General features: G+C 33.0%; 2 protein-coding genes across 8 annotated transcripts in view; one reads left to right on the forward strand and one right to left on the reverse strand.

The window, feature by feature from the left end:
* The window catches only part of LOC148279967 (protein tipD-like), a 55,436-nt gene extending 53,566 nt beyond the window's left edge, over positions 1 to 1,870 (reverse strand). For 2 of the 3 annotated variants that reach the window (XM_088229128.1, XM_088229127.1), the window contains exons 1-2: positions 1,587 to 1,870; positions 964 to 1,144 (exon numbers count right to left, since the gene is read on the reverse strand). In XM_088229128.1, the coding sequence (XP_088085254.1) occupies positions 964 to 1,144; positions 1,587 to 1,820 (415 nt within the window). In that variant the 5' untranslated portion in view covers positions 1,821 to 1,870. The remainder of the gene's footprint in view (positions 1 to 963; positions 1,145 to 1,586) is intronic. The other variant, XM_088229129.1, reaches the window with a different exon arrangement.
* Positions 1,871 to 2,994: 1,124 nt separating this feature from the next.
* arm (armadillo) lies at positions 2,995 to 23,473 on the forward strand. 5 transcript variants are annotated; one of them, XM_088229130.1, is made up of 13 exons: positions 2,995 to 3,121; positions 3,472 to 3,534; positions 7,571 to 7,801; positions 8,358 to 8,568; positions 8,816 to 9,398; positions 9,481 to 9,627; positions 9,714 to 9,851; positions 9,943 to 10,098; positions 12,984 to 13,166; positions 13,492 to 13,701; positions 16,142 to 16,411; positions 18,265 to 18,331; positions 21,822 to 23,473. In XM_088229130.1, the coding sequence occupies exons 2-13, from the start codon at positions 3,498 to 3,500 to the stop codon at positions 21,989 to 21,991; spliced, it is 2,403 nt and encodes an 800-aa protein (XP_088085256.1). In that variant the 5' UTR covers positions 2,995 to 3,121; positions 3,472 to 3,497; the 3' UTR covers positions 21,992 to 23,473. The 5 variants fall into 5 exon arrangements, with proteins under 5 accessions (XP_088085256.1, XP_088085258.1, XP_088085257.1 ...); XM_088229132.1 differs by lacking the exon at positions 18,265 to 18,331 and adding an exon at positions 19,831 to 19,864; XM_088229131.1 differs by having other exon boundaries at positions 12,984 to 13,154.
* The last annotated feature ends 212 nt before the right edge of the window (positions 23,474 to 23,685 follow it).

The raw sequence follows: 23,685 nt of genomic DNA on the forward strand, positions 1-23,685 counted from the left end.
AGGTATTATTTAATGGATATTTGTTTATTTGTTTTAAAATGCTGTAAAATTTATTAGCCTCACAAGAATATCCGATTTATACCCGAATTAAAGATGAGCTTATTAAACAAACAGAAAATATAAACAAACAAATTACAACAGGGATGGAGAATATCTTAAATAAGGGAATGTGGAAGTCTAGGCATTTAGAGGGCTTATGACCTGTCATTGTCTGGTTTAAGTGGCCACTTTACACACTGTGTAACATTCACCATTTTGCCTATATACATAGGTATATACCGGTTATGTTCAAACTAACATCCATATTTCTTAAATTCCTCCATCTGTTGATTTTAGTGAATTTAAAGATCCCACCCTGTTGTAATTTGTTAATCTTAATGACTCCCGAGTGGGTGAAATCCAGTCTTTTGTCTACAAACATTTGGAGAAACTCAAATATTGTAAGAAAATATAAAATTCTCGAGTGGAGAATAACAAAAGTTATGATATACAATGCTGCATGTTATTTGATTTACTTTAAATAGTGTCATAAAATACTTTTTTTTATTTTATCCCTTCATACCAGCACTTTAACTGTTTGGGAATATTTTGTACCAATAAAACATTTAATGTAAATAAATTCTTAAATAAATTATCGAATTGAAATTTTTACCGCATTACACTTGCTATTTTTCATGTTTGCGTCATCAGATTCTGACTACATAATCATTTAGTGTTTAAAACTAACGAAATGCCTATTTGTATTTTGAACACCTAAGAAGACAGTCTCGGAAAGTTGAAAAGGGAAAAGGAAATAAAACAAAACGAACAGTCTTTAAGAAGATAATTGACCAAAATAAAAGCTGACAAGTTTATATTTGGGTAAATACATAAATTCTGGAGTAACAGAAATAAAATAAAATTATCAACAAAGATTACTGCAGATCTATAGAAGCTTTCGCTATTAAAATACACAAAAGTTACCTTGAACGAAAATTGAATCAGGTTTTTCCCTTGATGTCACCAATTGCATGGAACGGATTATCCCCTTCTCTTCTGATACCATAGCAAAGTCTTCAACGATTGGGTGAAAACGGGCGCAAGTCACAGGAACATGGTCATTTTGGAATGCTCGAATTACTTCGCCGCGCATTCCATCCCGAAACTAAAGCGAAAATCGCAATTTTGAAGTCAGAGGTTATGACGATTTATGGGTGCATGTAAACGATATACAAAGATTTTTAGCACAGATGCTGACGATACGGATACAGATCTCGCTGAAGAGCAAAGAGCAATGTGGAGAGGTGCTGTAAAGTTGGGCATAGCAGCTCATGATGAGCTCTGGCTGGAGAGTAAGGATTAGAAGAGCAATCGAAGCTAACCAATTGGAGCCCCATCGACAAATTGAAGAAGTACGAGATGTGTCCGATCGTTTGTGTTTCGCATTGGACTCCACGTTCCTGAAGCAACCGCTTGTCTCAATAACTGTGTTCAAACTTTATCACCACAAGTGGAAACAAAAAAAGGACAAATAATGGAAAACCGGATTGAATTGAAAAAAGGAACCGTTTAAGTTATACGAAAAGAGAAACCATGACATAACTTACTTCAATAAGACCTTTAGTGTGAGTCGTAATAAGATATGCCCCACTCAATGAATAATCTATGCTTAAAATAGCGCCATACCTCTCTGGATATTTTTTGTGGGTCAAAGATGGTTTTGTGATAGAAATCAAATAGTTTTCGAAATGTTTCTGGATACATTTTTCCAATTTTCTTATTACTTTGCGATCCTTGATATCAATAATTGATTCCGATTCTTTTACTTCTGAAACGATCATTTTAGCTGATTTGCAACAATAAAACAAGTCTTAGCATGTTTAGTGCCAACTTTTCAGCATAAAAACAAATTTCAAGTACTCAATTGTTTTTTTTTTTAAATATTCATTAAATAGGAACCTAAATATTTTTTTTATAAATACGTTTTTATCTCTACTAGGTATTTATGAAATTAAGTTTGGAATATTTTTATTGATTTGTTAGCGCTCCCATTTTCATAGGTTTATTTTTTTTAATTTATAAACAATAATATGTTTTATTTTAAAGTACATATTTATGAATCATATTAAATTTTCACACTTTTAATGCAACTTTTCCAGGTGCTTACGAGAAGTAAATAATTATAATTATAACATCATGTTACAGGCCTCCATTTATAAATTTAATTTACAGAAAAATAGTCACAGAGTGCTAAAATATAAGTACATAGTATTCAGTATTACTACTTGGTGTAGTATTATACCTAGGTATTACATTTATTCAATATAATATATTATATTGTATTAATTTTTTGTTTGTTTCTGTTGGGCAACCAACCAAGTAATAAAACTAAAATTAATGTACTTTTTATTTCTAATCGATACATCTAGTGTCATCTATGTTTGAAAAATAATAGCTTTCATGTATTAATAATATTTTGGTTTGGTAGCGTAATTTAGTTTGTTACAATTTTAACAGATGCCTCTAAATCTTTTTCTTTTTCTTTTTAAATGTTCACGATGATTTTTTTTTCTATGTTTTTCTTTGTTATTTTATTATAATGTTTAACGTTTCTTTAAACAAAATTATTGCGTCAACTGCTTTGTTTACATATCTGTAGAATGTTTTTATAAACATTAAACATGTAAACAATATCTACATTATAATGAGATCTGACTAACGTTTCAAACAAAACATTTTGTTTATTAGTCAGATCGAAAAAGTAATAGTCTAGCTAAATGTATTATTTGTTTATAAAATGAGAAATAATATTTATCTTCGATCGAAAACTATCATATATTATTCCTTAAATTTGGCGATATCAGTTAATCATAAATTAACACTATCATCCCAATGTCTATAAAAATAAATGGCAATATTCATGTAAGTTTTCTTTTATCGGTTTCTATAAAATCAATAACTTTTTGTGCAAGTACCGATAACTCGCCAAGTTAATTTTTTTTATTGTGGTGGCAAGTAGCAACTGGCAACCCAGCCGCCGCCATTCCGATCTTGTGTTGCTTCGGTGTGTTGCGGGTGGATACCTTTTACGAAATCGATTAAAAGTTTGCGTTTGATTGGAGATAAATAAAAAACCTCTTAGGTAAGATAAATCGTGTTAGTTTCGTAATTTTGTTTCATCTAAGTTCCCGAATCCCTTATCTATTTAACGACGGGTGTGGTGTCCATGGACGCATACGAGACTGTCATGGAAGCTGTTTTGTTGTGAAAACACGGTTGTGCATTTGTATGTTCATCTTTTGGATAGTACGAAGATGAATACTGTTGTGTAATTCGTTAGAAGTGAAGTATTTTTTTGTGAGATATAAGGATTCGGAGCACCTGTTGTTTAAATATTGGATGCACTTGTTTGGTCTATGCAACTATACAGCGTTGCCAGTTTTACGTGTAAACTTTTTGTATTTTACTATTGTTTTTTATTTCTCTATTCAGGTGCTGTATACAGCTTCCTAGCAGCCATGAGTTATCAGCTGCCCCCTTCTCAAAATAGGACAAGTAAGTACCTCTTGAAAATTAGCTCGCATACCATGCCTACTTTTTAAGAGTGAGTCATTTTGAGGTAAAAGTCGGTTCCTAGAATCCAGTTCAGGCGTCCAATTTGTATCCTATTACTGACAATCTACGAACAAGGAAAAAAAAACTTGCTTATGCATACCAAGTAAGCATACATTTAGTCCTATTACATACCCCCTTGTTAAAAACTTAAGATCATTGGATTAAGTAGGTAAGTAGATGTTATGCATCTTCATAAGTCATAAATAAATTCAAATGTAGTTTTTTGGGTTATTACGCCTTATCATTCGCACTCTTTGCTGATGTTTCAGCAATTAGTTTACTTTTTATTTTTTTAGAGATATTGTGCAAATTATTATTATGCATAGATATTATCATTAATTATCCTGTGTTCCGGTGGAACATATAGAAAGAATAAAGTTCTGCCACTGACTGTATTCTTTATCCTTATACACAAGAACCCTTGACACATGTTTTTGACTTAATGGCTACTCTCAGGTAAAAATCCTGGAAAAAGAAATCGAGTAAAGATTAGTTGAAAATGGCTGGTGTTCTGAACGCGCTCGCGAGAGTAGAGAACTCTTCGCTTGCATGTAATTCACTCACCGACAATGCGCTAACAAAGCGTTAAGAATCGCACCCCAGAGCTTCTGCCCAAAATGCCTTAAGTCATAGGTTCCATTTCTGATAAGAATGACATGAAATATTAAAACAGTGGATTTCACTGTCATATTCTAGTCCCCATTCTATCTGAGGTATTTACGACTGATCATCGGAATGAAAAAGGCTTTTTCAGACACAATAAATTAAGATATAAAGAAAAGATACAGAAAGTACTCATTCATCATATCCCTATCCGCAACCGAAATGGTGTATACAGCACTACATTGGAACACCGAATGCAGCGTGTCTCGATCATCTGTTACATGAAGGTAAAAGGATTAGTCTTACGTTTCAGGTGCCAGTCCAGGGACAGTTAGATATTTCTCTATGCATAATCGAACCTGGGACCTCAAGCATGGTAGGTGAATGTGCCAGCCACTACACTACAAGGATGATTTATCACAACTCGATTTCCGCTTTCAGGATTTTTACCTGACAACATTCATCCAGGTTCTGGTTCTATTTCACGCATAGACCTGTATTCTTTATCCTCTCATTTTTTCTCAGCTTTTCCTTCAATCCTCTGCTCAACGCGTCAATTGTAGTCAAAAGCAATCTACTGTGATGGATCATTAGGTGTGAGGAGCTCATAATACACTACACCCAGCTGATCCCACCAAATACTGAGCATGAGTTTGGGACTCTGGATATTTGGCTTTGCCATTGATGTTGATGCAGGGCTTACCCCATGATGTTATACGATAAAAAAACCTTTCCTTTTCTGACATTTGAACAGCTGTTTACCCGTGAAAAATTACCATTCAATGTCTCTCGGCTTCAATTCATACGGCACCCAATTTCCTTATATAAATATATATGGATAATTTATGTAGCACCATTTTTGTAAAAATCACCTTAAGGGCGCTGTACAATTAATAAATATCCCTGTACGTCTTGCAGCTACAGAGCGCATGGGCAGTTGGGATTCTAGTTCCTCGTTTTTAATTAAGACAGATTATAACAGAAAAATTATAACAGATTAGGAGCTAGATTACAGGACATCTTGCAGCTACAGAGCGCATAGACAGTTAGAAATTTAGCCCCCATTTACACATTCTAAAAATTGACAAATAAATTAAGTGTATTAATTATATTTAAAAAATATATCAATATGAATAATGAAAAGGAGTAAGATTACAACACGTCTTGCAGCTACTAAGCGCATAGACGATTGGGATTCTAGATCCCATTTACAAAATTTAGGTATTTTAAAGTTGATATATGAAAGCTAGGTAACCAATCATCGTGCAGCTACAAAGCGCATGGACGAGTGGAATTCTAGCAAAGTTAAAATGATATCAATAAATGTATAAAAAATTAGAGCATAGTAGTAAATTGGTCAAGTGTTCATGCCAAGAAGTAAGCAATAAAAAACTAAATAAATAAAACACTGTTTCAACTCCATGGTTAACAAAGGGAGATAGATGTCCGAAGAGAAGCTTTTGTAGACAGTAGGTAGATACCGTCGCCATGTGGCCCACTGGCTGCTTGATAATTTCTGGAAACGCACGTGTGTAGTTACTGGGGGATTATGCCTATTGTTCCAACGACTTGGTGTCCATTTTGGTCTGTATTATTTCGTTTTATGAGACGCAACATTCCTGTTCAATTCACTTTTTTAAATGAATATTACACAAACGCGTGTATGAGCGGTTTGATTTATCATTTTGTATGTTATTAGAAGGCAGATATTTGAAATATTATGTATTTATCGATAAATGTCAGTTCACTTTTAGTAGCACTGTTGTAATTTATTAATTATGGGTGTAGTGTTCCAAATAGCAAAATTTAGGTATTTTCGCGTCAAAAGCTGATGCATTCTTAAACGGTTTAAATGGATTCATATAAAATTTTATGATTTTAAGGTTACAGGCGCACTATTTTTGAAAGTTTTCAGTGTTCACTATTTGTCACATATTTTGTTAAGAGTAAAGTATAAAACAATGCTATTAAATAAATAGTTGTCTTTTTTCCACTGTTTGTTTAAACATGACTACACTACTACACTGTTTCTCATTGTTTTCTAACATATAACAACTTATTTTCAAATTTATTATAAGATTATAAGCTACGGTTGGAGAGGAACTATATTTCACGCAATAATAGCACCATCTGATATGGGTCTGAGTATGAGTAATGTTTCCAATTCTTCTTCTTTAAACTTTTTGGCACGCCAGAGCATTCTCACATTAAAATCGTATTTTTAAAGCGTCCAAACAGGGTCGTCATAAGTCTTCGCGATAATTATATGTGCTTCTGCTGTGGATTTTTTTTTGAATAAGTAATCCTGTGAAATTTCCCGCAGATACTCCTTTTTGACACGAAATTATGAAAAAAAATTTACTTAGGCGGAGTAGCATACTGTCAGCGCGCGAGTTGAATGCAGAGCTAAGGAATGTGATAGTGCTGTTACCTAATTAGAATTATTAATATCGATAATGAGTATGTCGATTCATTTAAACGTTGTTTTAAATTTTAAAAATTAACATCTTGGTTTACATAATGAACATGCAAGGTGATAATTATCACACATTTTTAAATTAATTATTAATTATTTCACATAGAGAAATCAAACTTGCGTGCGACGTGCGAATGGCAGGGAGAGATGCTCCCGCTCTTCACCTCAGGACCCGATTGCATTCAACTCGCGCGCTATCTGTACTGTCATTTCAAACTTAATAGTGGAACTTCACAATGAAGTTGGCTGTATTATGCTCAATGTAAAATGGCTTAGATAAATCATCTGTGGGGAAACAGCGAAAACTTATTCTAGTCCCCAATACAATTTCAAAAACAACGTAAAACAAGTTGCAATTTTTTAAAAATAAACATTTACATTTAATAAATCTTCCCTTTGTGTATCAAATGATCAAAATACACTGCAATTGAAATACTAATGAAGTGCCTTATGCAAGACTGGTTGCGGATAGGGAATTGGTAATGAATTTTTTTCCCTTTGAAATGATTATTAAATCAACGATTTGAATTTCGGAATTCAACTCTGTTTCAAGTCTTGGAATACCTGTGTGGAAGATTATCTTTCCTGTTAATAAATAATGAGCAAAAAATTACCATGTGTTTTTTTGCAAGGTTGTGTGTTTGATATAAATGAAAGATATCACCAATATATTGATTTCAATTTATTAAAAACTTAATTGTACAAATATAAGGATCGCTTAAATACTAAATGAAAATGGATATGTAGACAATACTGATTAATGAATTAAGCCACGCGCGCAAATAATGATTTTACAAAATTGCATCGTATGTCTGTAGTCACGTCTATAAACACATCTGCAACTAACGTGCCCGGTGGTTATTTAACTGTTCAATAATTGGATTTATTTTATTTCAGTGTCCCACAATAACTACCCGGGTCCCGAGGTCCCGATGGCGTCCAACAAGGACCAGCAGACCCTGCTGTGGCAGCAGGGTTCGTACCTGTCCGACTCGGGGATCAACTCCGGAGCTGCCACCCAGGTGCCCTCCCTGTCGGGGAAGGAGGATGACGACATGGAGGGAGACCAACTGATGTTCGACTTGGATCAAGGCTTCACGCAGGGGTTCACCCAGGATCAGGTCGATGGTAAGCAAATTATCAAAATTACAAGTTCACCCGACTCCTGTTTTTAACAAAGGATACATTCCTTGTAAAATATTTTACTATAACAATAATGGCGGATTGGTTTCTTTGTATAAAAATCAATTCAGTTATAAAAGAATACAATTCAATCAATATTCATCGCATTTTTTACATTTCGTTTAAAAATTGTTAACAGATTAGACAGGTATGTCTGGTAAATTGGTAAATTTATGCACATTTTGTACAACTTTCATCACTTGAGATGTTCTACCGAGTATCAAGTGCATGCGAGGGGTGTAGCAATGTCCAAAAATGAATACTTCTTATTATTTGCACCATAGTATGTTATTTTGAAACTGTGTGAAATGGGAATCTGGTGTACCATCATAAAATTTTACCCTAACCGTTTTTGGTCTGCTTAAATTCCTAAGACAGAAAATTGGGGTGAATATTGAAAGTAGGATTTTTTTTTCTCTGAATCTTGTGTTTCTCTTTGGTTGCTTTATTTTGAAATATTTTGGCTAAACGTCTACAGTATTGACATAGAACACATTTGTAGACATGAACCAGCAGCTGTCGCAGACCCGCTCACAGCGTGTCCGGGCCGCTATGTTCCCGGAGACTCTCGAAGAGGGAATCGAGATACCATCCACACAGTTTGATCCCGCTCAACCCACCGCTGTGCAGCGCCTGGCAGAGCCAAGCCAGATGCTCAAGCATGCCGTGGTCAATCTTATCAACTATCAAGATGATGCCGATCTCGCTACACGGTAATCACTACTTCTAGGCTTCTGAATTAATTGCCAACAATATTGTACATTTCATTATTATTGCTCATAACAAACCTCATAGTAAACTGTCGATAACCCAGATTATTTTCTCTGGCCATGAAAAGAACACTAGTTATTATTGAATTATAATGACTATGATCAGCAGCATTAATAACTGAATCCTAATCAGGTTCAATGGCATATATTTTTATGGATTTTTCTTACATTCTTGCTATTTTTCTTCCAGGGCTATACCAGAGTTGATTAAATTGCTAAATGATGAAGATCAAGTGGTGGTCTCGCAAGCTGCAATGATGGTCCATCAGCTATCCAAGAAGGAAGCTTCGCGACATGCCATCATGAACTCTCCACAAATGGTGGCTGCTCTCGTTCGTGCTATCTCTAACAGCAACGACCTAGAGACCACAAAGGGAGCTGTCGGAACCCTACACAACCTCTCTCATCATCGCCAAGGTCTGCTCGCCATCTTCAAGAGTGGAGGAATCCCAGCGCTGGTCAAGCTGCTCAGTTCTCCCGTGGAATCTGTTCTGTTCTACGCCATCACCACTCTTCATAACCTGCTCCTCCACCAGGACGGTTCAAAGATGGCTGTGCGTCTTGCCGGTGGACTCCAGAAGATGGTAGCTCTGCTGCAGCGAAACAATGTCAAATTCCTCGCCATTGTAACAGACTGCCTGCAGATTCTGGCCTATGGTAACCAAGAATCTAAGTTGATCATTCTGGCCTCTCAGGGTCCTATCGAACTTGTGCGCATTATGCGATCCTACGATTACGAGAAGCTTCTGTGGACTACATCTCGCGTGTTAAAGGTATCGTGTTCCCCCATTTATAATTTGAACATATGTAACATAAACTAAATCCAGTCTTCTTTGACCCTTGAAAATATTTTAGGTTTTATCTGTTTGCTCGTCAAATAAACCGGCGATTGTTGAGGCCGGCGGTATGCAAGCTCTCGCTATGCATCTCGGTAACGCTAGTGGACGTCTCGTGCAAAACTGTCTTTGGACTCTTCGTAATTTATCCGATGCTGGTACCAAGGTAATAAAAAGATTCATAATACTATTTTGAATACCCTTTTTTATTTCCTATTTATAATTTTATATTCCTGCGTATTCTTTTTTTAGGTCGATGGGCTAGAGGGACTATTACAGAGTTTGGTTCAGGTTTTGGCTTCTACCGATGTGAACATTGTCACATGCGCCGCAGGAATCTTGTCTAATCTTACTTGCAACAACCAACGTAACAAGGTCACGGTTTGCCAGGTGCGTTCTGCCTTTAGTATTTGAAAACTACAGCATAATTTATGTACTTTTTAAAAAAATTTCATTATCGGTAAACTCATTGGTTTTGAAGGTTGGAGGAGTTGATGCCCTCGTACGCACCATCGTAAATGCTGGAGACCGCGAGGAAATTACAGAGCCGGCAGTTTGCGCCTTACGACACCTGACTTCGCGTCATGTTGAATCCGAAATGGCCCAAAACTGTGTGCGTCTTAATTATGGACTACAGGTAATATTTACATTGTTTTCATAGCACCTCTTTTTATAATGATACATATTTACTACTGCGGATGCCTCCTGAGAGCCTTAACCACACTTGCCTACTTTACAAGGCATCAGGTTCTCGGCGTTCTGGACGTCCACTGCTGACTGTCGGCAGTTCATGTCAGAACTACGAGACGCTAACCTGACTTGGGAGGATGCGCAGAAGCTGGTAGCCGACAGAGATGCCTGGAGAAGCTTTGTGGACCATATGCTCCAACTAGGGAGCAGACATGGAATGATGATGACATGTTTATACTAATCAATACAGTGCGTCAGAAGATTTCGTTAATGTTTTTTAAATGTGTGTATTTAGGCATTAGGCCAGGTCGAATTTTTTTTTTTGGATTTTGCTATTCTAATAGCAAAATAAAGGTGCCAAATTAAAAAAAAAACTAAAAAATATTTAAATTGAAAGTTGTCTTCTGTCTCCGGATTGGCTTTGAAATTCCATAAAAATATTTTTTTCATCCATTTTTCAGTACGTATTAATGATTCTGTAAGCAAAGATTATATCTTTATTTCCAAAGTTTTATACACTTAAAATAGTATTTAAATATTAACATTACCAAAATAAGCCGTTGTTTTGACAGAATAGGAGCTGTGTTAAGGGGGCAGGAACACCAAACTCTGCTCGGGCACCACTAATCATGCTCCAGCCATTTGACTGAGTGCTCGCGTTTGGGCATATCATCGATATGTATCGAAATCGGAAATTATCAATAAGCTTGCGCTTGATTCTATTTATGATATAAAAGACAATGTGTTGCCAACTTATGCAGAAGTAATTAAGTTTTAAGAGTAGACAAAACCTGGCTTAATACGCAATATAAATATTTAGATTTTTCGAAAACAAGTGACATTGCATCAAACAAAATAAATGACATAACACATCTTTTCCTACTGTGTTTATTATATTTATTTCGCATAAAGTTAAAATATGTCGATTCGTGTCGGCAAAAACCTGTAAGATAACAAAGAAAAATATAGAAGAATTCCGTTGTGGTAATAAAGTGTTCCTATCCCTGAGATCACAACTGCCTGTGTAAGAGTAGAATATCTTAATTGATCAAGTGAACATTAAAAAAGACGATAGAAACATAGGTATAACTATGGTATAAACAACTGCCAAATCAAAAACTTCCAGAAAACAGTCCTACGTTAATAAAAAAATACTTGGTTTTTTTATTTATTGTTTAAAATTAGAATGGAATGACCCGCTGAATGTCTATTTTAGCTCATTATTATTGGTCGGAAAGAAATTATACGGGGGAAGTTATGAAAAATACACCACAACACCAAGACCGATTGCGGAAAAATCCATTTTTGTATTTTTTTTCTTGGTGAGAATCGAATTGAAAACAAAAGAACATCAAATGCTTCGATTTATTTAACATCTGTTATGTCTGATTCAATTACATCTAATATCGCGATCATCTCCAAAACTGCAACACTAATTTGTAACAAAGGCCCGACATTAATACAGATTTTTCCAAATACAGCAAAACCTCGTTTTTACGTTCCCCGATTTTACGTTTTCCCGTTCTTTACACCGAAATGCTCAGGACCCATTTTTCTTCATACATTCTCATACAAATGTTCCCCCAATTAACGTTTTTAACATTTTTCATAACCCCGGTTTCACGTTTAAAAAATTTCGGAATTCATTTGATGCGTCAAAATAGCCAAAATTATGTTGTAATAATGATGCCGCAGTCCACGCGCCACCGCATGTGCCACGCAAATGAAGAATAAAAACCGGTAAACAACTAATAAAAGATAAATTATTGTCTTAACCTAAATTCAAAGCAGGTGCAGTGTAATTGACCTTTTTGTTTAAGTGTCTTCCTTTAGGGTTAGTCTTAGTTTTCATTTGAACAAAAACGTCATATTGACTTACAAATCATGATACACAGTTGACAAACGTTAGAGACAATAAAGTTTTCATATCATTAAATTACGATGTTTAAAACATAACAATAGAAATATTTAATGTTATAAAAAAGATGGTTTAAAAAGCCGCGAACCATATGACAGTTGTTTTTAGTGATGCTATAGAAAAAAAAGTGATACCATATAAATAAAATTCCCCAACATTTAGGGGAAAAATTATTTTATGTTATTTTATGCAAATTCTATTTTCGTTTTTTTTTTATTTACACATAAAATAATTTTAACATGCTGTTTTTAAATCAAATAAAAAAAAAAAAACATTACATAATATTGTTTGAAAAAGTATAGATTTTTTTAAATGAAATTTTTGAAAATAGTAAAAAAAATATTGTCTATTTCCAATTATCACCGTTTTTACGAATTTTCTGGGCAACTTGTGATGTTTTTATATGCTTCAACTTGGTTCGCAAAAAAGTGTCATCCTACTTATAAAGATGGTTCCAGGCATCTATGGCAGTTAATGTTATTGTCAGTATAAACACTTATCAATGAAAAACCAAATTAACTCGTCAAAACCTAATGACCTTAAATTGAAAACTTATTCATAGGGAAGTTATCGGATTTTCAAAAGCATCTGGTGAAATTAGCAGCACGCCGGATTCCAAAAGCTCGCACAATGCGGAAATAAAATCTCATTTTTTCAGGTTGATAATTTATAAGCAAACTTTGAATCTGCCATTTACAAAAATTTTATAAACTGATAGATAAATGGTGTAATGGTCAACGCGTTTGCCCACCATTCAAGAGGTTTTGGGTTCAGAAAGGGAATGATGATGAACAATACATTTTCATTAATGTACATTATCACTCTATGACATTTAAAACTTATAAAATTCAACATCTGGAACTGAAACATTATTTGTAAATTTCCTTCCAACTCATTATTAATTTCTTTTGTAGGTGATAGTGAAGTTGCTCCACCCACCGTCTCGCTGGCCTTTGGTAAAGGCTGTGATCGGGCTCATCCGTAACTTGGCTCTGTGTCCCGCCAACCACGCTCCCCTGCGTGACCACGGCGCCATCCACCACCTTGTACGCTTGCTGATGCGCGCCTTCCAAGACACACAAAGGGTAACCGGCAGGGTACATATTGTCCCTTTACTATGCACACTGAGAGCGACAGGTTTACTGAGTGTTTGCTAAGACAAGACCTGAAAACATTCGGCCCGTTATATTGCTGTAAACTGTAGCTAACTTCGTGGTTGATAATCATAGAATGGTTGTTTGTATGGGCGACTTATAGCCGGTGGCATATTATTACTCTAAGGATACCCCACACACAATGAAAAAATTTGAGGGAACGTGGCTTGTCTTTTAGTTTGAAAAATGAGTGAATGCAATAGGCAGCACACCGTCAATTTCAGAAATGTTCTTTGTCCTTAAGTGCCAGTGAATAATTCCCTTCTAGCGCACTTCTGTCTCGAGCGGTGGAGGTTCTGTGACTGGCGGTGCAGGTGGGGCGTATGCCGACGGCGTCCGGATGGAGGAAATAGTGGAGGGGGCAGTGGGAGCTCTACACATCCTGGCGCGGGAGTCGCACAACCGCGCTCTTATCCGGCAACAGAATGTGGTGCCTATTTTCGTGCAACTCCTATTCAATGAGATTGAGAACATTCAGGTAATATTTTTAGATACTTTTTAGTAAAGCATTTTTTTGTTTAATGATTTTTCATGTTCAGGCATAAAAGATAATGCAGTTATATGTGTGAAATAAAACAAGAACCCTGGAGGAATGTTTTCGACTCGATAATGGTTCAGATGAGAATCCGAAAAATGGAAACCAAATCATTCCGAGATTATTCTGCCTTGTGGTTTATGGATTTAATTACTAAGGTCCCAGGTTTGATTTCCAATAAGTTCGACATGAATCATTTATTATAGAGGTTTTATACCGCTGTATTTCATAATCCCTGGACTTGCACTTGAAACATAAGACTGGTTATCTTACCTTTTTATAAAAAGTGTTCAAGATACGCTGCAATTGGTTTACGAATGCAGTATCCTATATACCATCAAGACGAACACGGACTTGTGAATTATAACGTTGTTTCACTTTCAAAGAAAATACAAAATTCCCATTCACTTCGCACATTGGTTGAATAAACAGATACAACCTTTGTAATGTGAGACCACTGTAGCTAGCATTCGTTTGTCTATTTAGGACCTCATTTTTATTCCATTTAAATAGTTATAGATAAAAATAAATATATATATACAGTAAAACCTCATTTTTATGTTCCTCGATTTTATGTTTTCCGGCTTTTTAGATCGAAATGTTTAGGTCCCATTTTTCTTTATACATTCTTATACAAATATTCCCCCAATTAACGTTTTTTTACATTTTTTGTGACCCCTGTTTTACATTTGAATATTTAAATTCATTAAAGTAAGCATGTAAGAAATTTAGTATTTCATAAGCCGAATTTGTGTCCACATAAAAAATAAAAAAGGGAACCGCGTGTTCCCAAACTGAAGAATAAAAGCAGGAAAAGAACTAACACGGTAAAATATTGTCTTGAACTAAATTCAAAGCAGGTACAGTGTAATTAACCTTTTTGTTTATGTCTTTTTTAGGGGTTTTCATTTGAACGAAAATGCGATATTGACTTGTTACTGATTTGTGCCATGCATTTAGGAATAGTGAAGTCTTTATATCAATAAATTACGATTCACAAAGTTTAAATATGTAGCAAGTGAAATATTAAAGTTATAAACATAATGTAAAAACAAAATGGTTAAAAAAGTTATCATAAAAGTATGAAATAGTTTTTCTGCGATCTTAATGACAGTTGAAATAGGGAAATATCGCATACTATGAATACCGATAAAAATATATGAAATGGATTTAGAAAAATTAAAATGGTGTTTTCAAAATCAATATGGATATTGCGGAGAAATGTTTTCATGCATAACTTTAAAAAAAAATATATAAAAAAACATGTCCTTACAAAAACGTGACATGTTTGGCCTTGATAATTGTGACGTTGAGATTCGTGACGATGTTCTATTTAAACTTAAATGGTCACAAAGTTAAAAATTTACCCGAACCGTGATGTAATAGGGGCGTGGCTAATGCAATGGACGGTTTTCACAGGAATTCAAAATTATACATTTTAAAATATTTTTTATGCCACTAATAAGTATTAAAAATGTATTTTTTACTATTTATTAGTAGACATAGACCCTTATTAATTTAAAATTATAAAAAAACGTGACATTTCCCTATTCCAACAATTTTAAGTAATGCCACAGTAAAAAAAGTTGATATCACATGATTTTTTCAAAGGAAATCTTTGCATTCTTATGATTTACCCAAATATTACAATTTTGGGGTCATTTTCAACGGGTTGTAACTCACTATTAGAAAATGGTAATCATGTTGGGGTAGAGTGAGATTCGAACCTCGGAACTCTGATCCGTGAGTCCGCAACACTTGCCACGTGATCACAACCTGATTTCCAACAGTCAGGGGTAAATAAAATTTCCCAACATATAAGGGAAAAATCATTGTATGTATTTAATGCAAATACATTTTTTTATTTTTGTCAAAAAAATCTTAAATATAAAAAAAAATACAAAATGTCAAAATCTTTTTAGTGAAATAATTGAAAATAGATAACCCCATTATGCCAGTTTTTACAATTGCAATTTTTTTGGGGGTATATTTATACTAGGCTAGACAATTAATTATATTTTTTTGTAATTATTCTAGTTTTTTCCATACATTTTTCGTTTCCTCACTTAAACATTTTCTTCAGTTCTACTTGTTGCCTCCTTGAAAAAATTAAAAAAAGATTTTTCCCGTAAGGCATTGAAATATAATGTAATAATAAATATCTATATTAACTCGTCTGAGAACCGAGTAAACAAATTTTGTTTTGTGTTAGTAGGCACACTATGATATTTTATTTTTAAAAGTTCTGTCACTAACACATTAAATTAGGGTTCTCACACATTTAAATGCAATGTACCATATGTATTATTGAGTAAGGATTGTTAGGCCATTACACTTGATGAGTCAGGAAAATTTGAAATTTTTATTAACATGTATCTTACAGCGTGTCGCAGCTGGAGTTTTGTGCGAGCTTGCCGCCGACAAGGAAGGTGCAGAACTAATTGAGCAAGAAGGAGCTACCGCTCCCCTCACTGAGCTGCTTCACTCCCGGAACGAGGGGGTGGCCACATACGCTGCCGCCGTCTTGTTCCGCATGTCCGAGGACAAACCCAACGACTACAAGAAGCGCCTATCCATGGAGCTCACCAACTCCCTCTTCAGGGAGGACCAGCACATGTGGGCCAATGACCTCACCATGGCTCCAGATCTACAGGTAACCAAATTATCCGCACCTAAATGCTTTCACAAAATACACAGATAAAGTTTTCAAGCTACACGCTATGTCTCTTAACACAATAACGAACAAAGCACAATTTACCGATCCTTAAATGTTTGGTGCTATTTTCTTAGTGTTTATTTTTTCATCATGAGAGCCGTAAGGATTTTCAATGCAAACTTTTTTGTTTAATTTGTTAATATTACCATACTCCTGTCATTCCAATGACTTAAAATGAAATAGGCACGTTACAAGCGCCAAGGAAATGGTATTTTAATTCATGGTTAATTCGTTTCCTTGTCTTTATTTTCTAACTCTCTGTAAGATGTTACGCTATGCAAAAAATGACATCATGTGTGACAAGAAAATGTGAAAAACAAAACAAATAAATCTTTTCATTCGTAAATACAATCCAATTTTTTAAAAATAAGTATTTAAATAGTAATACATATTTTTAAAGTATATTTGAGGGGGAGGAAAACCTCCACTGTCCATGATCACTGTTTTTAGGTAGATCAACAAAAGCCGTAGCAAAAAGACTATCTCTTTTACGTTTAATGTGCTCATTCATTGTACTTAAAATTAATAGTTTTTCTCTACATGTTATACCACACACAAGTTGCGCATTAAACATAAAAGGAAATACTCTTTTCGCTACTGGTTTTGTTGGTCTTCCCAAAAACAATGATCATGGAAGGTGGTGGTTTTGTTTTTAACCCCTTTCATTTCTTACAATAATTTTGAAGTACATATGTATAATTAAAACACTGATAACCATTGTCGTTGCTATGGTAAATAGTTCCACAAAAATGTGAACAAAGGAAATCTGTTTATCTCTGTCTAATACAAATAGAAAGAGAGAAGAATATGACAGTTTTTCTTTAAAAAAAAATGTTTTCATGTGTACTGTAATTTGCTGTCTCTTTATTAAATGTTGAGGGTAACGCAATAAACATTTGCTAAATATCTGATGCAGTTAGTAAAGCAATAAGGTGTCAGTTTTTTATGTCATTGTATTCCAATGAAATGTTATGTATTTTCTTTCACATTTTTTTTTAATGTTTTTATTTTTTCCCTTGAAAGATAGATTTAACAGTGATACTTTAACTTTTTTATGTATTTTTAAAATTCAAATTATGCATGATGTGTTTTTGGACTTTGGAATAAAGTCTTGTTTGTTTGTTTGTATTTATGTATATGAATTTTTTTTTAAATGGTTGAGTATTTTGCACTTTCTAAATTAATTTTGAGAAAAAGAATTTGTAGTATGTATATTTTCATTTTACGTTATCTCATGATTAAAAAAAAAACAAATTAGGTTCATCAAAATACAAACCAACCTTTTAAGTGTGATTTAACTTTCATCATTAAGGCTAGCATACATTTAACAAATTAGCTTTTTCACATCTCGCACCAAATTTTTATTACACGCTTGAAATATTTACAAATCACTTATGTACTTCCCAAAAAATTCAAACTTAGGTTTGGTTAGTATTGCTTATCCCGCTTAATATATTTTCACGCCAAATATTTTTAGCAAAAAATTACATTGTATTGCCAAACTACAAATTATTGAAACACAGAATGTTTTGTTTTTTTTTTTAAATTCTGTTGTTTCCCTTTAGGCAATTTAATTTTGCCTTAAATATATTGTTTTTTTTTTAGATCCATATCACTCGTAAATATTTCTACTTATCTACACGGGCGAATACATTTATTTAGACCTTATTTAAATCACACTTAAACCAATCCATTTGTTTATCTTATGTTTTGAATTTATTTTTATTTGTAGAAAAGTGTGTTTTTGTGTTTTCTTGGTTTAGTATTATTTCACTTGTTTTACAAAATAGGATATGCTGGGACCGGAACAGGGTTACGAAGGTCTATACGGGTCACGCCAACCGTTTCACCAGCAAGGTAATGTCTCATGAATGCACGCGGAGAGTGCTACACATGTACACTTGTTACTCTACACGCTTTACTCTTCCATCCTTCACTCGTACTAACAAATATACTGTGGGAAAGGTTATTTCGTATTCTATCGTAACAAGTAAATACTGTTCAATTATTAAATCATAGATCTGCCTGAAAACATATATTTTTAGTTTTATGTCTTTCAAATAGCACAAGTCTTCAAACAAATAGTTTTAAGGGAGCTATTTACGCCATTTATGTGATGATGTTTTAACCCACACCGTTATATGAAATCTGCAGATAGATATGGGACGTAAACTAACAAGCTTCAAACAGTTTATTAGCAATTTTGGCTTTGCCTATAGCTAAAAATAATATTTCTTTTCAAGATTCAAATCAAATTGCTTCCTTTTTTATATTTTATGCTTTTAATTTATGTTTTATTTAATAGCATAAATGTGTTCTTTCATTCTTAGGGTTATTTCTGATATATCAATGCCATAGGGGCAAAATGAGTGTACGTTTTATGATTTTCTGTACAATTTATACTAGTTTCATATTTGGTCATGTACAGTATATCATGTTTACAATATAGGACACGGTGCCTTGTCAATGGACAATTAATTTTATTCCTTCAAGCGGTTAATGACATACTAATATGATTTAAATTGACTTTTTTTGTTTCAAACACTTAGATTAAATGCATGCTGTTATTTAAAAAAATTATAATAGTATTTTAAGTATGTTCGATATTCTGTAGTTGCAGCATGATTATAATTATATCTTTTTATCCCCCTGTAAATTGATGAGAATAACACATCAAATTAAACAATCTCTTATCACCACATCCATGATCTTTACATTAGCACATTTTAATCTTTTTTTAAATACTACTTTGCAGATATTATATTTTTAATTTATTGGCATATTAAACATATCATTGTTGCCGAATTACATTATATTTTTAAAATCTTTTAAAAAAAATATTATTTTGTTAAAAGGAATTATATGTACATATAATTTTTATATATAAATAAATGTAATAATGCACTCTTCTAATAAAAACAGGTTTCAACTACAAAATAGATTTATTTATATTGTGTACTAATATTTGAATATGTGCTTTAATACCCTTATTTATGTTAAAAATTACACTTCTTTAATACATACTTCTGTTATAATTTAGAAATGAGTTCGCAATTAAAAAAAAGATTTTGTAGAATTACTAGACCTTAGTGACATCACAAGTAAAAATGTAAGTGGAGATATAAAAAAAAAAATTACGATAGCATGTAAATAACAACAAAAAAACACTGAACTTTCTGATTCTAGCCAGTTGGTTGATTGGTAATTTTGTTGTGGTATCTATAATGGGGGGGGGGGGGTATTAATGTGCATTTCGAGTGTCCCATTTCTTTTGGTTTTGTGACTTACAATAGTTCCTTACTAACACAGGATGATTGGTATGCCTAACGTATTTCTATTCTAATCTTTTCAAGCAGCTTAACCAGGGACCTATGTATCACTAAAATCCAGGTGATAATAATTGCTATGTATTTTTATTATTTATAGCAATTTTGTCTACTCCTTATTTAGTAATAATTTATTAGTTTCATTTATGTTCTCATTTCATCATGAATAAAATAAGATAATATGAGGTGCAAAAAACATAATCTTTGATTTGAATATTCTCCGAATAGATTTCAAATATTTATTTCACATAAAAAAATGTGGTTTCTGTATCTCTGACTTTACTTTAAAATCCTTTATTTCAATATCTATCTGTTTGCATTTAGAATTTTAAAAATCCAAAATATGCTTTTTATGTACAGGTAACCCTCCTACAACACGATAGATAGGTTCCATGTTATGCGAAACTATGTTATGACACTCAGAACCAGTACAAAAAAGGGCATTAGGTTCCAAAAAAGTTAAAGCAGTTTTTTTGTTATTGAAAACTTAAAAAAATTACGTGTCACAAAATTATGTGTCAATAGTAAAAAAATACTTTCAAATTGTTGAATCTAAATTTAATGATTTTCTTCCTCAGCAGCTCGATACAATAATCATTTTTTCAGTTGAATGATAATATCATCTCTGAATTGGAAACAGGCAATTTTCCAGCTCCCTTTTAAACTTTTGGCTTCTTTCAGCAGATCTGCATTTTTGAACCATTATCCTAGATTTTTTACAAGGCCTTCTTGTGATTTCTTTTAAATCAATTCTCGTAATTCACAATCTTCATCACTATTCTTTTCCTCAAAATTGATTCAAACATCTGAAGCTATTTCCAGCAAACTGCTTCGATAAATAATCTTAAAAGTCCTAAATTCTCATAAACCATGTTCTCGGAGACCGTGTTATAGGAGCTACATGTATTTGCGTATTCATTACTGTGGTCGATTTTTTTCATTCGGTGTCACAATAATTGTTGTAACGGAATTTTTTAACATTAACAGTAAATTTAAATGGATTGATTAACAACGTTCCTCGAGGACCAAATGTGTCTTATTAGATAACAAAAGTGCTTAAGAACTTGTTCTAAATTTAGTACAAACTGTTGTATTTGTCAATTATTTAATATGAAAATATATATTGATTGATTTGGTGTTTATTTTGTAGAACTCCATATTTAAACTTATAATATTAGAAATCAAACACTTATTTGAGTCTACTGAAAACTTTCCCTCAATTATGATTAATGTACATGCTATAGTTCTTAAGATTATTTTTATTTTCTTAAGTACCTTGAATTATATAACTATATAAGGACATTCAATCCATCTAATCTTCACATTCGTTTACAAAATGCCCAAACAAGGCAAAACAATTGTCACGAAATTTTTGTTTTTATATTTGTAAAAATAAAATAAAGTGTTCAGTAGATTCAAATCAGTGTTTGATTTCTAATATTATAAGTTTGAAAATATATACATCATCACTAAAGCATAATTCAAAAAGAGAGTACATAACGTAATCATACAATACTCAAATCCCTGAAATAGGATGGTCTACATCTCTTAATCCTTACTAATTTGCCACTAAAACTTATTATGTACCAAAATTGTGAAATTTATAAAATGCATGTGACCCAAAACTCGAAATTTAAACTAAAACTTCTTAGATTTTCACTCGTTTCATATATTTTTGATTTTCTTCTGGGTTGTTATGCCATATGTTTTTAGCACTTCTTGATGACTTTTCACAGTATTTCAGTATCCATCGTCTGGGCTAAATTATAAATTATTGCTCTGTAAAAAAAATATTGGTTTATTTTTAATATCAATAACGTTTTTCGCTTTCAGAGGTTTTTACAAATTTATAGACAAATAAGTATTTTATTACATAGTTGCTTATACTATACGACAATTGTCCGGTTTGTGTTGCTCGGTCAATCAGCCCGATGTTACAATAATTCACAACTTTTGCATACCAATTTGTAATGATTTAAACATGTTAATAAAAGTGAATGATTGGTATGTTTTAATAACAGGCTACGAGCAGATACCCATAGATTCCATGCAGGGGTTGGAGATCGGAGGTGAGTTTGGGATGGACATGGAAGTGGCGGATGACGGTGGAACATTAGGAGGGAAAATGTCCTTCCCCAAACCCCCAACTGACAACAACCAAGTGGCCGCCTGGTACGACACCGACCTCTAGGCCAAATACCCACCATTCGTTTGACTTTATATACTTATATTTTGTGATAGTTTAACACATAGAATGTTTGTCTTTACATGTTATTCAGTTCAAGCATTACCTTCATATTTATAAAGTAACCACCAACCATACTGAGAGTGAATTCTACTGTAAACTCCGCTTTTGTTATATTATTTTGATGAGTATTTAATGTGTGCGTATATGGAAATGTTTGTTTGAATTTTTACAAGAAAGAGTTTTTATATAATTGGTATATTTAATTATGTTGAATTTTTAGCAATTGGTTTATTTTTTATTTTTATACAATCATTTCAAAATATTTTTTGTAATCCCAGATGACTTTACATTTGATCAAATTAACATGAATTTCTAATCCGTAGCTTTCTTATTTTTAACCTGCGTAAAGTATGAACCTGGATTTATGTAGCTAATACATATTTTAAAGATTTTTTTATTTAGCATTTGAATTAGGACAAGATTTGCGATTTATTTAATTTAATCTCTCTTGTAGTTAAAGCTTAATCATAGGTAAACATATTTAGTTTAATTAAATATGGAATATAATATCTTTTAGGTGACAATGTTTAGACTGATAATTTGGTGGAACGCTACCGAGGCAGAGATGTGTTGGTATGTTGGCGTGGAAACATGCATTTATGTACTTCGATTTTTTTCCATTAAGAAAAATTACATTTACCGTGTTTGCCATATCGGGTATGAAAAAAATCAGTATTTTGAAATTGAAAATGAGAGCTTATATTATTAAAACTGTAAGAACTTTTTTTATTATATTGTAATCTTAGATGAATATTGATAATTACGTAGATGTAATTTAATAGGAATAATTATTATAGAAATCATGTTTATGGTGACTTTTGTCATGTTTTAATTATCTTTTTCATAATTTCTATAATTATAAATCCGATAAGCAGCTGCAATCCACAAATGGCCACCGTAGTAAAACTTTGAGGTGGGAACTGGCATGAAGACAACATAAATTGTAACTGAATTTACTTGCTAACTCCGTAATTTAAATGATTCCAGAACTTCTACGAATGTCCATTCTGAGAATATGTTCAGTAGAGGTCTATAGAAATAGGCGGACATTTTTGTTGCTCGATTGTGAAAATTTTGTATTCAAAATACCAATCAGTGGTATGATTGTTTCGATTTCGTTCAAAATAATTTATTACCCCTAAGATTCAATGTACGGACGTTGCACAAAATGTTTCTCATCTTTTTCGGAATTATGACGTAAATAAGATGCACTGATAAATTTAAGAGTTAAATATCGCACTTACATAATGATACATTCATTCGTTTGTCCATAATATGTTCCCATGTATTAATGTCAACTGCAGATTCAGTGTTTTCTGTTGGAGCGATGTTGTTCTAGACGTATTGGTAATTTATAAACATTTTTTAAATTGACTTCACAGTGTATACTATGGTGGATTGATAAAATTATAACTAATAAATTAGTATATTTCGTGTATTATTTACCTTTCTTTTGATTTCCTTCCCAATAAAACAAAATTATTATTAAATTTGAAAAATGCTTTGATAAAAACCTATGTAATAAATTCTCGAATATAGAGTATGAATTAAGAATATCTTAGACCGATATGATAACCAGCAATAAAGCATTGCGTAGAGCCAATACAAATAGAGAACTGAAGATTTCATATCTTGGC

Source organism: Micrasema longulum, unplaced genomic scaffold, assembly GCF_059751315.1.
Source record: "Micrasema longulum isolate JH-2025_06_02 unplaced genomic scaffold, ASM5975131v1 h1tg000638l, whole genome shotgun sequence".
In the NCBI taxonomy this organism is placed as follows: domain Eukaryota; kingdom Metazoa; phylum Arthropoda; class Insecta; order Trichoptera; family Brachycentridae; genus Micrasema; species Micrasema longulum.